The following is a 17,066-nucleotide window of genomic DNA, read 5'->3' as shown; positions in this document are numbered from 1 at the left end:
TATTATTGTACCTGTATTGGCTTACTGTTTTTCTCTGCTGGGTAGTGTCAGTTTAGTGAAGTTTTATTTAATGCAGAACAACTTGTGGCTTAATTAATTCCATTTTGTAGCAGCATGCCCACACACAAGCAAATAATGCCGCCGTATAAACTCCGCCTGCAGATGTCGCTGTTAGCGACACCATAAACTGAGGAGGAAAAGAAAAAACAACAACGGTGTATGTGATGTATGAGTGACAAGTCTAACAGGTTAATTCATGATAGTGGTTTTAGTCGTATTTAATATACTTTTAAAAAATAAACCCCAATATACCCCTTTGATTGAATCACAAATCTTGACTAAAAGCCAGTTTTGGGGAAAAACACTACATTTCCCAGAATGCAGCGCTAGCTGGGCGATAAGCTAACTGGCCATGTGAAGTACTGAGTGAACGCTACGCATTTGAACCAATATTTCACTTACGTTTTTGCACTTTTTTTTTTATACTTGCATACAATACCGGACGGTGTTGCGACTGTGTTATTGTTAGCTTGGGTGTGTACTGTGTATGATCAGCAACCTAGCCGGCGTGGTGAGCAACAATCCTGCAGAAAATAAACATCCCTTGCTAGACTGCTGTGGAGGCCTCGGCAACGTCGACTACTCCAAGGTAAAACTCACTCAGCTGCACACATAATTCACACTAAGAACCTCAGCTGGTGACAGTGAAAATACTCCCAAAGCTAACGGCTACCTTTCACTGACGTACGTACGTGGCGTGACAGCCTGAAAGTCGGAAACTAGGCGGTACACTTTGACGTGTCAAAATAAAAGTATTATTTTCTACAATTAAATAAAATCTTAAACGGCAGGCCATATATATGAACCTTTCATGCAGCTAGACATTAGTAATACAAGTAATTAACTAAAATGGTGGAGAGAAAATGCTCAAGTCCACGTTTTAACATTGTACTGTACTGATGCTTGGCGTAAGCTTGACTACCTGTAAGCTTGACCTTTCACGATAAAAGCATCGTTTGCGAACAGCGCACAAGTCCGAATTTATCTTTTTTTATGTCCAATAATTAAACTATTCTGGGAGGATGTACGCCTCTTTTGGATTACTACTATGCTCCTTTCCAGTCTCTTTATCCAGAGATCATATGACTTTTGAACTCATCCTTCAAAACAAGAATGAGGAATTATCTACAAATCTCATTTTATGTATGGCAAAATAATTTATTCACAAACGTTTCAGAAATCTAACCCCGTTTTTTAAAAATTTTGTAAACGAATTTGGCACATATACATATATATATATATATATATATATATATATATATATATATATATATATATATATATATATATATATATATATATATATATATATATATATATATATTAAGTCTGTAAGATTGATTAAAAGACCTAAAGTACAAATTATAAATAATGTTTTGAAGAAATGACCTCTTATCTGCGATTGGCTGGCAACCAGTCCAGGGTGTACCCCGCCTACTGCCCAAAAGCCAGCTGAGATAGGCTCCAGCACCCCCTGCGACCCTTGTGAGGAATAAGTGGTCAAGAAAATGGATGGTTGGATGGAAATGACCTATTATGTTGAGTTGAATATGTCCTGATTTCATTTCTGTCATGTCATTTCTTTTTTTTGACACATGCAATTTACAATTGTATGTGAACATTGTATGTTTGATTTTTTTTTTTTTCTTGTGAACAACTGTTCCCTTGGCAGTTATTGTCTATTTGTATTGAAAAATGTTACCAAGCTTGGATGTCATACAGCAATACTGTATATCAAGTGGCCACATTGTTGAGACACAAGCCGTCGTTTGGTCGAATTCTTTGATTCGGCTTGTGAGCAATACTTGAGATATGAGCACTGTGTCAATGGTGGGAGTGACTTACTTCACACAGACAACTCCTGTTTTATTTACATCGTGATATCTGCCTCCTTTCAGATGGACTTGAAGGTGTTTGACGAAGTCTTAAAACACATCAACTTTCACGACCCCAACTTCCACATTGCTGTGATTGCAATCATTTTCAACCCACTTTTCTGGAACGTGGTAAGTGTTTTTATTCTGATTTGCAGTCTTGTTCTGTTCACACCCTACCTGTGAGTGGACCACAAATGAATTGATTTTAAAAGGAGCAAGTTGTGCAGCTGACTGACTACTCAGCACGTTTTCGACAATGGGAGGACAAACTACTGTGACTCAAATGAACATTTGAACTAGGGGTGCACCGATCACTTTTCCGGCCGATCACCGATCCCCGATCTTTTAAAAAGTCTGACCTGCCGATCCCGATTTTTGCCGATACCGATTTTTTTCCATTACACGCAGCATATGCCCTCAGTGTTCCAGTCTTGTTTTAAAGGAAAACATTGAACAATATCGTTGAAATAATACAAACAGGTTGTTTTAACTGCACATAAAGTAGTTCTCTCAAATAAAAATGAAAATCCTATTAGTCATCTCAGCAGAAGAGGACAGTGGCTGACTTTTTCAGACCTCTGAGGAGGGAGATGAGATTGGTGGAAAAAATCGGTTTATTTTTATGTGATCGGCCGATCACCGATCTTCTAAAACCAATGAAATCGGGGCCGATAAATCGGCCCGGCCGATCGATCGGTGCACCCCTAATTTTAACAGGTTTAAAACTTGAATATTTGTGTGTCTATTTTAACACACCAACTCCCCTTTAAAGGGATACCTTACTTATTTAGCCATTTTTGGCAGTCAAACATTAATATTTTGCCTATAATAAATTTGATATTTTCGTTATTTTTCATGTACAATTAGTACCTTTAAAACACATTTTGGAACTTGCTGTCGACTGAAAATGACATGACAAGGGCTCAGGTAACCAATCACAGTTCAGCTTGTGAATGTCACATGACCAAACCTAGAAAAATGGTGAGCTGTGATTGGTTACCTGAGCCCTTGTCATGCCTTTTTGAGTCGACAGCAAGTTGCAAAAAGTGTTTTTAAAGGTACTAATTGTACATGAAAAATAATGAAAATCAAATTAATTATAGACAAAATATGAACTTTTTATTGCTATAATGGGCTAAATAAGTGAAGTATCCATTCCAACTGCTGAGGGCCAGTCAACCACTCACACACTCCAAAAAGTTAATTTTGTCAAGATTTGCCTATCTTACCATATACATTTTCTTGAAGTAACCTTTAAGTGTGACTCATGCGACCAATGACTCAGCCCTCTCTCACCTGCACATGTAGCAAGGCACTCTTGTCGTGAAAGTAAAAGCAATCATTGCGTTTGCCCTCAAGTACCGTAATTGATGCTGACTTGCTTGTCGACTGGCATTATCCCAAATGTCCCCTTTTAGTGCAATTTACTGGACCTTTAGCTAGCAAGCGGCAGAATATACTCATTCTTTGATTTTTGCCTACATTTCAGTTCAGATTCATCACACATAAAGTGAAATATTTCAAACTTTAGTGTATTTTTGATTAGAGTTTACAGATAATGAAAATCTTGAATTCATTGTCTCACAAAAATGAGTTAAAGAAACATTTCTGGTCATCGGCTCCCTTTACCTTGATCGCTTTGTCACTCACTGTCCCTTCCCAGCTTTTGGAAAAATGTATTCCTGTTGCAGTTTTCTCCCCATCGCACCTCCTGTTTATCTATTGCACCACGTACTTATACGCGTACTCCCAGCCTTGTTGTACCTTGTCAGCTACTGTTCTTATTCTGCCAGTCACAAGGAGTGTCTTTGAAAACCGCATACTGTGGAGTGATGAAAGTAGCTGTTTGCTGCTCAATCATGTTTCAGACCTACTCATTATAGTTATAAAATGATAGCAATTATTCTTTTTTCTTTTCTATTACAACACTTTGTCTGAAGTATAACGTGTGTTCCAGTGATAAACAGTGACAATTGCAGTGAATTGCTGGTCTCAATTATGTTTTTGACTGAAAGCCTTGCACTGCTTGACAATTGTATATTTTAATGATTTAAAATAATTAACAAGTAACAGATTCATTATAGACCCAGATTGCTTCCTTACTTACTTGGAATTCTGTCTGATGAAGAGAAATTAAAACACTCAGGCACAAAATACGGGCACTTTATTTTAATTCAACGATCGTTCATATTCATTCATATTTCATCTTTTAAAGATGAGTGAATAGTTTCCTGGAAACAGACATGCACAATAGGAGGAGAGTGGATGACGAAAACCAACCTTCATGGCCAACTTTCCACTCTTTCCAAATGTGAAGTTGCGGCTCCATTCAGCTCCTCACTTCATTATCAACGCTCACGGAATGCTAACAGGTTGCCCACAAATAAACCCTGGCACACGTAAATAAACTCAAACCCGTTCTTTTGTAGCTCTCATTAGATTGGAGGTGAGCGTTAGATGGATGTCAAGCTGACATGAGGTACCAGGAGCTGAGTGGTCAGTCTGTTCTTTCTTGCTTCATCTCAGCAGACATCTCATGCCTGAAGAGTGTCAATAACAAAGCTTTAAAATATTGTTGCTTTGGAGAGGCTTGGCTTGATTAATTGCGCTTGAATACGTTTCGGGGACAAAAACTGAACCAAAGAGGAGTATAAATCCAAAAAGTTGATGATTAGTGCACGGTGAAAGTATGGGATTGAGTCAGCAGAGAATGATAACGAGAACCGAGAACGATATACATGTACTATAAATCCCAATACATTGTAGTATTATTCCTTAAAATCACATGGAATGAATGGCAATTTTCTTTTATAAGTATTTGTGGTTGATGTAAAGATCCTACTGCTAATTAGTAGCATTGCTGCAGTTAGATTAAACTTCATTCATTGTTCAGTTGACACTGTTAGTGCAGCGTCTGAGGTGTAAGGCATCCAAAGCACTCATTTGTCACACAAAAAACTCACAAACTCCTTTTGGAGGCTGTTTGTTTTTTTGACTCAGCTAATCAGTAGCTAGCTTAAAACAGTCACCTCTGTAGCACATTATCCATGCGCCACTCTCCAGGCATGACCAATCAGCGTTCCCAGGTGGAAAATATAGGATTATCTTACGAAAGACTCAAAATTATTGTATTTTGATGGAAATTATCGTACACCCGTCGTAACCAAAATACACTGATTCGCGACAGTCAAATATAGTCGTTCTTGTGTTTGAAAGCGCTCACCGTTGAGGGTTAACGTCACTGATCTGTATAGATTACTGGATAGGTGGTTTGAGTCTTGCGCGATTTCCTGTTTGAGAGTGTCTCCTGGGGGCGGGCACTTACCATTCAGCCAATCAATGCATGGACGTCTCTCGTTTCTCATGCTCAGCAAAGGGCGATTGGCTGGTATTATGTCACATGAGAACAGATACCTTCAGGGTTCGCAAAAAAACTCTGGCAGTTTCAGTTTTGCCGGAAATAATCCAAAATGGTCAAATTATCGTACATTTGCCATTTTTTGGGGTTATTGATCGTACAGAGGGTCAAATTATCGTACAAATAAGATAGTTATCGTACACCTGGCAACACTGTGACTAATCAACCCAGGCTTAATCCAACTGTTAGTTGGTTCAAACCTAAATTGATTAGTAACGCCTTAGAGTAAGGAACAAAGACGTAATAGAAATACGATTGCTGTTGTGTCATCTCAGAGGTTGTTAGCGTAGCAACAGAGCTAACCGAGTACCCTAATCATATAAATAACCTTTATAAAGTATAGAGCAGAGAGAGAGAACATTTATTTATTTATTCATTCATTGGCGGTTGTAGTTTTTCTGTCAAGGAATAATGGGCGATTTTTCAAGCCATGGTGCTGAAGCATAACCAATGATGTGAAGTTTAATAACTAGCTGTCTGTCTGCCACATCTAGTGAATTATTATGTGACATCTGAGTTTTGATAGTTCTTATTAAGCCAATTAATATTTATTTAACCACAATTCAGATCTCTGATGTTTTTGGCTGCAGAGGTCGTCCAACGTTCGCTCTTGTACTCCCAAAGCAAAGTCCATAAGGGCCAAAAAATAAAAATAAAATCAAACTCCTAAGTAATTTATTGAATGAGAAGTGCATCCCGAGATCTGTTTTCTGAGTTGTGTGACACACCGATGAGCAGATGACCCCGGATTGCCTCTATTCTTTTTCCAAGTGTAATCAAAATGTCTTACCCTCGACCAGAGGTCAGCCTTAGTTGAGCAAATAAATGCGCACCTGTGTCCCTTCCTGTCCATTTGTGGCGATGAAGTTGATAGACAAGGTGGCATATTAAGCATCACCTGATCTAACTGCATATGAAATTTCTCGGTCATCAGGGCTGCATTGCCGGGTGACCTAAATCCAGGGGAACAAACTCATTAGCTCATTCTGTACTCGTCTCCTCTTGTTGAGAGTTGAAAGATGGACCAACTGTAATTCAACAAGGGAAATAAAGACTTTTTTCCCCCAATATACTGACATAATTAAAAAAATAAATTAAAAAAAAGTGCAAAATACTTCCAAGAAACCTTCTTGTAAAGGATAATGATGATATACTCTTGTGTTCGTCCTATGTAAAGACAACCTTTGGCTGATAAAATCCAAACATCACATACAGTATTCATGTATTTTGGGTTAGTTGTCAGAGCGTAACCTCAAATGACTGCCAAATGGAAGCTGTGTATCAGGTGATCAAATATTTAAGTAATGAGTGTTTACCTCAGTCAGTAAGGAGATGTTCATGGATATCAATTATAAGCAATGACCTCACAACACACTTGTCTGGTGTGATGGTTTGATTTAGTTGCCTTTGTTAACATTGAGGCTCATCTGACATGCCGTACTTGGTGTAGGCTGTTAAAATGAACTGCTGAATGAATGAATTGTTTTAACGTGGCTGTGTGTACTACGCTTACAAAAAGTTAGGATATTGGCCTTTGGAGTAAGACCTAAAATTCACTGTACCTTCTACATGTGTACTTAATACGACCTTCTCTAAACATTTGTACGCACATATCCATCTGTTCTGTATTTCAATACTTTCTGCACTTGCTGTTCTGTAACAAGGAACTGAAGAGACACCGGCATTCAAAAGTTTAGAGAAGAGAGTAAAAAAATGTCATTTCAAAAATGTCAAGTGCGTTGTTATTTTATGTTTAGTTTTTTTTTTTTTGTTTGTTTTTTTTTTTTCACAGCTATTGTTGCGTGTTGTATTGGGTTAAAAAAAATCACACAAAGTGTCGGTATTGGGGGAAAAAAGCCCCAAAAAAGTACTGTGTATTGATTCAAAATTTTCTGATATCACCTGCTAGTGCTACTATGACAAATATGCAAATGAGTTCGTTCCATATTTTACACAGTATGCAACCATGGAGGATTATTGAGGATACGATCAGTTTAAGACTAGAAATGCAAATGTGTCCTGAGGAGGATGTCATCACTTTAGGGATACAATTTGCGTACAGTATTTATTAGGGATATGCAAATGTTACGATAGTGTAAAAAAACATAAAACAGCTCATATTGAAGAAAAAAAAAACACAGTAGGCTATTGTGTTTTGTGCATTACAACAGCAGTGACAAAGAAAGAAATAAGCTTGGCCAGTCATTTTATTGTGGAGAGGGGTTTCTGTAGAACAAAATAAACAACTACAAATAAACACAAGCAATAGACTCTTCCAGTGTGACGTCACGTTGAAGTGCGCCCCTAGCGGTGGGGGTCAGGACGTCAATGCGAGTGAATTAGAAAACAATCAGTGTGAGCTAGAAAATAGGTCAAACAGTTGATAAATCAGCTACTAATGCTATGGTAAACTTGTGCACAGCCGACGGATGCTCTCATAGCTCAAACAGAGATGAGATCATTCTTTCGGCTGCCGGCAGTGATTCTAAACCAGACGGAAGACAGTGAGGAGTGAAAGACGAGCACGATGGCTAGCGCGACTGCGAGCAAATACGACACAACTACTTTGCACCCACAAAAAGTATGAGGATATGCTCAGATCATTTTATATCAGGTAGTTTTTCTCTTTTTTTTTTTTTTTTAATATACAGTTGGTCATAACATTAACCTCTGATTGTAATATCGAGGCAGACGTGATGAATGAGCTATATTATCTTCAGTGAAACAATCATACTTTTCTTGCACAAGTATTCATCATTTTGAACAAAAAGTTAACGATTTAACATGATTATTACAATTAACACTTTAACTCGGGCTTGATTTCTGCTGAGGAATGTGTAGTAAACGACGTGCGGTCTGTTTGTTAGCAGCTAGCAAGCTAAGATAGCTCGAAGACTTCTATATACAGCAAGATGACACAAACGGACACAAACGATTTAATGAATGACAATTTACAGTTACACCATGAAAGTAAAACAACATACCTTAGGCTTCTATACTTCCACTTTGCCCCCCAACAAACTCCTTTTTTTTTTGTAGCCAATGGCTACAAACGACTGGTTTCAATGATTCGCAGTAATGTAGTGTCCTACTTGGGAAGTTTTTTGTGACACTTGACATATTTCTCACATTTTAACGAAAACGCTCGCCGAAAATCAAGCTCTGTACATTCATTTGTTATGGGATGTTTGCCCCCCGGGAGGAGCTGCGGGAGCTAAGCAGTGACGTCAACTGGAAGGGTCTATTGCATGTAATCGCCTCACCTACAAAATGTGATTTAGCTGAGGTCATAATTAAAAATACAGTTCAACTAGTACAGGTAACATTAACCACAATGTTGCCAAAACATGCTTAATTAAAATTAAACGGCACTAATAAACTATCCACCAGAGGATGCTGGAACTGCACAAATGTGAAAATAACCTGGCTTGTGCTGCTTTTAATATCGTAACATGACGATGATATTTTGGCAATTTTGATATTGTGATATCACAATGTTGCCGTTATCCTTACATCCCAAATATATATTGCAACTTTTTAAAGCTTACTTTAAAGGTAGTATTACACACAACACGTCCATGGTGAGTTTTTCTTTTTTAACCACAGCTTGTTTGCTTCACAAAACATTCATGTCTCTCCAGATGTTTGAATATTCAGCCAGTGCTGTTCTAATTGAGACAGATTTGATCAGAGTGTTCATGCGATCAATGTTTTTGTTCCCGGTCTCGCTTCGTAACAGAGAGACCGCACACATCCTCACATGTATCCGTGGATACTTGGCTGGGCGTGTGTTCGCATTCAGTTCCATGTTCAACACGGTTGTGCAAAAACCTAATGGATGGAAAACTGGACAGTCTAACATTAGCTAAATGTGTTTTTGTTGAAATCATTTGTCAGGGTGCGTATTCATGGAGCTGATGAGTTCTGTGGAGAACATCAAAACCACAGTCAGACCTAAGTGTCCTGGTGGGGAGACAGAAGGAGCCTGTTACCTAAGACTTGATTGAATTTGTCTTGCGGCTCTGCAAGCCGCTTCTTTATACTTTGCTATTTACACGGCTTGATTGATGACTCGAGTACAGGATCAGTTGTCTGTCAGCGCAAGAACAGTATTTTTAGCGTGCACCTTCATTCACTGGAGAGTTTGTAAATCACTTAGGCAGATTGTGTGGGAGCTTGAATTCCCGTTGCTTCATCGCAAAACTGCTAATGTGCCTGGTGGATGTTTTACAAAGGATAATGGGATGTGGTCGTGGGTTTGTACTCTTCGTGTTTTTCTTCGGTTGATGTAAGCTGAAAGGAGGAAAATGAAAATAAACCATACATTGCTCAGGCAACACTTTCTAATTCAATGTTCTTAATGCATTTGTGTTGAATATTGATTCCATGTAAAATGGAGTTTTCAAATAATTGTTCTGCTAAACATAAGGGTCAAAACTTGGGACCTGAGAGGTTGAAAACATCCTGTTCTACTCTCTTGTCTGATTTTGAGGAGGGATTTAAAAAAACAAACTGTATTTCCCACCCAAGTGATGGGAATAAAAATAATGTGTTCTGATGTCAAACCTCTGCCGATCATTTTAATTTCCCTCACGGGATGAATTAAGTTTCTGTGTCTGTTTATCTCACTCTCGCTCACTCTCTTTCTTCATGTCTCTCGCTCTCTTTTGCTCTCTGTTGTTGTTTTAATCTCTGCCTCTTTCTCTTCAGTATTTTTACGTGAATAATTCAACATTCTCAATAGCGGCGTATGATATTATGAGAGATTCTAAACATGACATTCATTTCATGTACTTTTAAGGAACTCATTATGTTGGAATACGTATCATAAATATTATCTATATCAGGATATAGAACGTTGTCTTAATAACAGTGGCTGTCCCGTCTCACAGTCTAGTTATTGAAGGACACAATCATGCTCTGAACATGCCTAAAAAAAACAACCTTTATTCTGTATATGTAATCACTCTTTATCAGCACCATCAACATAGAATTTCAGTTCAGTTTATTCAGCACCTGAGCAAAGTAACCCAGACTGTCTTTTATCACCACATGAAGTCTATTTCCGTTCAGATTTGTCTTGATCCTTTCTCATCCTTTCAATGCTTTTTTCCCAAAGAGAGAGAAAAAAAAAAACAAGTTCCCATGACGATGTCTATTCCTTTCTGGCACAGCCATCTAGTCATCTACGCACTTCCTCAACCCACAGAGGGTTATTTAGAGTTTGGCATCTAAGCCATAGCCATCCATACAATAGTTTTTTTTCTCATTCATTTTGCTTCTGTACATTCATTCATATGTAGGTGATTCCTGAACAGTATTAAAATCAGATCAGTTCTTGAAACAAGAACATTATTCTGTACATCTTGTTTTTAAAGCACAGTGCTGATTAATAAAGGATGGAACGAAAGAAGAAAAAGCGCTTCATCGCCATTGATTTTTCTTGCCTCAGGTAGCAAGATGGGAGCACCGGACACAGAAACTCTCCAAGATGTTTGGAAGCCCCTACCTCGCTTGTTACGTCCTGGGCTTCGTTATCATCCTCCTCAATGTGTATCGCAGCCACAGGTACAACACACTTTTTTTTTTTTTTTTTTTTTTTTTTTACCATACAGTATTTAGCTTCTAATGCAGTGACTCATCAAACTCCTGAGTTTTGATGAGTCAGTCTCAGGTGTTACCCTCAAATGTTTTGTTATGATACGTCCCGCTTAGCCATCATTGGCTGCAGGTGATCACACTACATTGCTTGGCCTACCTGTGCTGCAGGGAATTTGGTGTGCTCAGTAGTCGACTTGAGGCTGTTGTGATGGGGCATAGTGTTAATTTCATCAACGGTAACTAAATAAAAATAATTTCGTCAACACATTTTTCACTGGACTAAAACTAGACTAGACTAAAACTCTCATTAATAAACAATAACTGTGACTAAATCAGCATGCATTTTCTTCGACTAATGAAGGCGAGACGAAAATGTACTCACTTAAAGGTCCCCTCATATGAAATGTTCATTTTTGGGGGGGTTTTGGTAATAAATATGCCTGACCACAGCCTGACAAAGTCCCCAAGTTGTAAGATAAACGATCAATGTATCCCTTTTCTATGGCCGTTTGTATTAAAGTAGGTCAAATAGCACTCTCAAATGGGCTGTTTCAGCAGGTCGGTTTTAGACGTCACTAACCCCACCTTTGTCGGTTTTACACATCACGAGTACAGCGCAAACTCCACCCTCACAATTTTCAACCCCTCCCACCGCCGGAGATTTCCAACCCACGAACAAACAGCAGCAGCAGCAGCAGGAGGACAGCATGGCAGCAAAACAATCCCATAGGAAATGCTCTGAACCAAATTGTACAGAGGACAAAAAATAAATAAATTTCTGCCACAGAAAGGCTTGTGGTTGGACTGTATTTATGCATTAAATATGCCCAAGCAACTCCCAAAACGTGTTAGTTCCCGCGAGTGGGGTGGCCGATTTTGCGGTCCTTTTTCTCCGGCCCGGAGGGTTGTGAAGGGCCGGCACCGACACCGATGGATAGCCGAGGTCGACCCGGTTCTGGGGATGTGTTCATTTTCCCCATAGGACTTGTGGTTGGACCGGTACGGGGGTGTCAATCCCAGTAGCTGTACCCGGAAAATGTGCATCGTGAGGAGCGTTAGCAGCCCAGACAGTTTGTGGCAAACATTTTACTGACGACTGCTTCAGGAATTTGGGACAATACAAACGTGGATGAGCAGAACATCTTTCACTTGCCCCGGGATTGGCACCAACTATTGAAAGTAAAGCATGCAAAAGTATTGCCAATATTCCTTCAGGTAAAGACGTGAAGACTCCGTTTGTAAACAGGAGCACACGGAAAAGATGAGAACTCATTTTGTAGTCAAAAACATGCAGAAGTCTGGCAAGCCTTTGCCACGCCCACCAAAATCCGCTCGTTTGATGCTAGGCTAACAGTAGACCTTCCTCGTGGAGACTGCAACTCTACAACAAGGTACAATTTCGTGAACATTTCTCTTGATACAGTATTAACATTAATCCAACGGCTATAACGTTCCAACAATAATGTTAATCCGACCGCTAACTAATGCTAGGTAATTTACTAGCTCATAGCATGGAGTCATAGTAGCCACTTGTTGATATACTGTAATTGTGTGCCAAGTCACTTTTCATAAAAAAAAAAAAGAGAAAGTTTTTATATGAAATAGTTTTAGATCTGAAATTTTCAACATTATCTGCTGACAAAAAATATACAAGGGTAAAATGTAGGGGTGTTAAAAAAAAATCGATTCGGCGATATATCGCGATACTACATCGCGCGATTCTCGAATCGATTAAAAAAAAAATCGATTTTTTTTTTTTTTTTTTTTTTTTAAGAGCTCAGAATTGTTCATTCGGTAGTCTTACCGATTCAACGTCTTATCATCATTGCCTTTTTTTTTTTTTTTTTTTTGTGTGTGTGTGTGTGTGTGTGTGAATCGATTTTTAAACTTCCATTTTTAATGGAAAAATATTCAACAAAACGTCTGACTTCGGGTTAGGATTCACACCTTGAGCATGGAAGAATGTTATATGAACGGAACATTAAGCCTTAATATTTTATTTTAATGCTGTTCAAACATGAAACAGATTACAACCTCTATAAGACTGAAATTTCAGATAAATAAATAATACATTTTCATATAAATCTTACACTCTACAAGCTTACTGATTAGTATTTTCTAAATTTGAATGAAAAAAATCGCAACAATCGACTTATAAATTCGTATCGGGATTAATCGGTATCGAATCGAATCGTGACCTGTGAATCGTGATACGAATCGAATCGTCAGGTACTAGGCAATTCACACCCCTAGTAAAATGGTTGTCCTGACTAAAACGTTGCCAGTTTGTGCTGACTAAAACTACATGAATAAAATTATGTTTTCTTGGACTAAAATAAAGACTAAAATACTAGGTTTATAGTCGACTAAAAATTGCCAAAATAAAAAAGGGATGAGGTTGACTAATTATGTTTAAAAACTAACAAGCATGACTTGCAACTTGACAAAAACTGAGACTAAATTTAAAAATGGCTGATAAAATTAACACTAATGTGTGATTTTTATTTATTTATTTATTTTTTTATTGTAATCCGTCATGCTAACTAGGGGTGTGCTCAAAAAATCGATACGGCAATATATCGTTGCGGTCCTCATTACAATATTGATACGCAGGCATCAGAATCGATATTGCTCGTTAACTTTAAATAGGGCAGTTAACGTTTGTCTTTGCAGCTTGCATTGTACCTAAAAAAAACAAAAACAAGCCGTCTTTGAAGTTAATTGCCTTCAATTAATGCAAAAATAGCTCACCAGTGATTGGACACTGTGTCTTGCTAAGAAAAATAATGCAGAGGAATAATATCAACATTTATTTACTTATAAACTTAACATGGCACGTGTCTTAATGTACCAATTTTCCTATATTTTGTTTAAAAAACGAAATAGAATGTGTTACATGAAAAAAATGCTGTTTTTATTTCCCAAATATTTCAAATAAGAACATTTTAGAGCTGCAATTTTAATACTTTGATATTTTTACTCATATCGGCTCATGCCTATTAATAAATTTTCCCGGTGTGTTTGTGAAAGCTGCTCCTTGCTCTGCAGTGCGTGCACATTTAGACCAGGCATGCCGCTTGGTGGTAAATCACAAGAGCTGCTAACAAAAATATTTTTGTCATTCAGCATAATAAACATATCCTTTGGGTGTACATATGACTGTTATTAGAAAATGTAAGTAAATGAATGTGAAATATCGTATATATGATCAAGTATTGGGATACATATGTATCGCGATACGTATTGTATCGTGAACCCTGCATCGTGATACGTATCGTATCGTGAGGTTGGCGGCAATACCAAGCCCTAATTAGCTAACTATGTATGTATAACTATATATAACACAATGTATGGTGTTCCACAGGGTTCAATTCTGGGGCCTCTGCTGTTTACATTATATCTGCTGCCCCGGGTTCCATCTTAAGAAAACAGCCAGAGTTGAGTTGAGTGATGGGAGTCTGCGCCTAACTGCATCATTTACATTGCAATGTTGAGCAATTCTAGTCCAGCACATGTAGCTATTAGCAAAACTAACTGAACACAAGAACACAACACTTTCTCAATTCAAGGTGAAGAGATCCAGATTCAATGAAGAGATACTCTCAACGTTCATTTTGTTCACCTGTAGTCTTGAATTTAGAAGAAAAAAAAAAACTTATTTAATTTGTCAATAAGGAAGGGTTCAGTGAATGAACATAGGAAACTGGTGAGGTTCACTTACTCTAACAAGGTTAAAAACCACTGTTCTAATGTAAGAATTCATTTTGTTCTTGACACCACGCATGCCTCCCACACGACTCCCACAGTGGATCAAAATGGCGACCGAAGCTTTTGAGGACTTTCCGCTCCGTTTCTCCGGCGATTTGTGTTGCCTGGGAACAGCACTTTTAGAGAACATGGTTGTAGACAATGTATACTAGTAATGGACTGTCTCTCACGTTGACCTAAAATGATGCAGCGTACTTCTACACACGAAATAGAATCATAATAATAAACATGTTGTTAAATATTGGAGACTACCAGAAATCTCTTTCTGACAGTGGTAATCAAAACTATGAAACGTTTGATCCAGTTATTGTATTGCACCTCCTTAAATTGTGTGTCACTGACCAATGAATAATATGGAACACATTTCATAATATTTCTGAATGCATTCACCTGCATAATGACCAGGGAACAAATTACTGCCATGCTGCCAAATTGTATACCTAATTGGCTTCATCATTGACTAAATGAGTGCTGTGCTGGTGGGTGGACTAATCTCCATTCTTTTGATGTAATTAGCATTTTTTCTAAAAAGGGAAAACAAGATTGGTACTGGCAGACGTGCAAAGGAAAACAATTTGCGTCTCAGAACACACGCAGCGATGATGCTTTTGGCTGATTCTACTCAGTCACTGATGGTTTTACTGTAAGCAAAAAGAAGTACTTAACAAGTCTACACTGTCCAGTTTTTGTCAGTGGAAGTCACAAAGCATGTTTCCCATTTATTTTGTGTGTTTTCTTATTTGGAACACAGCGTGAAATCGTACAGTTCCTAACTTTGACCTATTTATCAAAAAAAAAAAAAGTACATTTGATCAAAAAAAAGTGTTGTGGTAGCTTCATAGTGCTGAAGGCTGCTGCCCAAAATGGCACTTCTTGTTGTATAAACAACTTTATTATAAAACACCACGTCAGATGAAAATGTAGGTCAGATCAATGCCACACTCTAAAACCTTTTATTAAAATGTCAGTAGTGAATGTGATTTTCCAATGCCCATCTAACTTTTAAGTATTTTTTTTCAAGCCCCCTCACTGACAAAGCTGTCTGCTCCCCTCTACTTCAAGAGATTGTGTGAGCTGTGGTTTGTTCAATAGATTATGCCCATAAAAGAAATGAACAAATAATTCAGCTTTCTACTTTGTAAGATGGAGACAAATATGAGGAAAACCTTGTCAAGCATTGAAAGCAAACAAATTAGTTTCCTTGTGTAGGCTGGTCTGACTGGATCCAACTCACATACTTTGTATTTATTTTTTTAGAATTGAAATTTGTTGTTATATATTATGCAGACACATGCAAATCATTTGTGTTTTAGGATCCAGCAAAACTACAGTTGGAACGGAATTACTTCAGATATTTTTGGCGGCGGAAGTGCACATTGCTGAAGCAGAAATTGTCTGGCTGGGGTGCATGTGTTTATTGAAGTTACTTTATTTTATTACACAATACCTCGTGACCTTTTTTTTTCTTTATCTTGCACTTGAGAAATACACCATATATAAAAAAAAGAAAAAAACAACAACAACAACAAAAACTAAACCTAGTAGTAAAACTAATAATAAAAAAATTAAGTATTTTTGAAAAATAATAAAAACTAACAAACCTGCACTAAAAAGAATTCAAACTGACTAAAGTGGGGGAAAAAAGTAAAAATGAAATAAAACTAATATGGAAAATCCAACTCTATTATAGCCCTGTCTCTAACCCACGCATGGCCCCGATCACGATAAACAGAATAGAAAATGGACGGATGGAAGCTACATGCAGCAAAATGCCTCTTTCATGCTTCCGACTCTGACCTTCAGGTACTTCCTCATTCTCTCTGTTTCTTCGCAATAACTTCTCATTTCCTGTTTTCAAAGGAAGAAATATGAGATATAATTGACTTCATGGTTAAATAAAAATAACACTCTAGTCTGTTATAATGTTAGAAATGTATATTATAGCGTCTGCGATTGGCTGGCAACCAGTCCAGGGTGTCCCCCGCCTACTGCCCAAAGCCAGCTGAGATAGGCTCCAGCACGCCCCGCGACATTTGTAAGGAATAAACGGTAAAGAAAATGGATGGATGGATATTATAGTGTGTTATTAACTAATAATTCATTGTGTCTGACTATATTTTCTCAGATTTTCACTTCCTGTAGGTATAAAATTCAGTTAGCCATTCAGTTGATTGTCAACAACAGTGCCAATTGGGTGGAATTGATTGTTGATTAATCATGCCTTGAAGTAATTAAGAAGATCTGAGCTACACCAACTAATATTAAAAATTAATAATATATTCGTTTCCCCATAGTTAATCAAATGCAATCCCTTGCTACCACTAATGCAGAAGTTATACCGC

General features: G+C 37.8%; 1 protein-coding gene across 1 annotated transcript in view; it reads left to right on the top strand.

The window, feature by feature from the left end:
* Positions 1 to 381: 381 nt before the first annotated feature.
* Positions 382 to 17,066, top strand: part of pemt (phosphatidylethanolamine N-methyltransferase) — a 58,563-nt gene continuing 41,878 nt past the window's right edge. The window contains exons 1-3 of the mRNA XM_077503077.1: positions 382 to 649; positions 1,959 to 2,066; positions 10,808 to 10,923. Coding sequence (XP_077359203.1) covers positions 548 to 649; positions 1,959 to 2,066; positions 10,808 to 10,923 — 326 coding nt within the window. The 5' untranslated portion in view covers positions 382 to 547. The remainder of the gene's footprint in view (positions 650 to 1,958; positions 2,067 to 10,807; positions 10,924 to 17,066) is intronic.

This window comes from Festucalex cinctus, chromosome 17 (assembly GCF_051991245.1).
Source record: "Festucalex cinctus isolate MCC-2025b chromosome 17, RoL_Fcin_1.0, whole genome shotgun sequence".
In the NCBI taxonomy this organism is placed as follows: Eukaryota; Metazoa; Chordata; class Actinopteri; order Syngnathiformes; family Syngnathidae; genus Festucalex; species Festucalex cinctus.
Note: the sequence above shows the minus strand (reverse complement) of the source record. Positions and strands in the feature narration are given on the sequence as shown.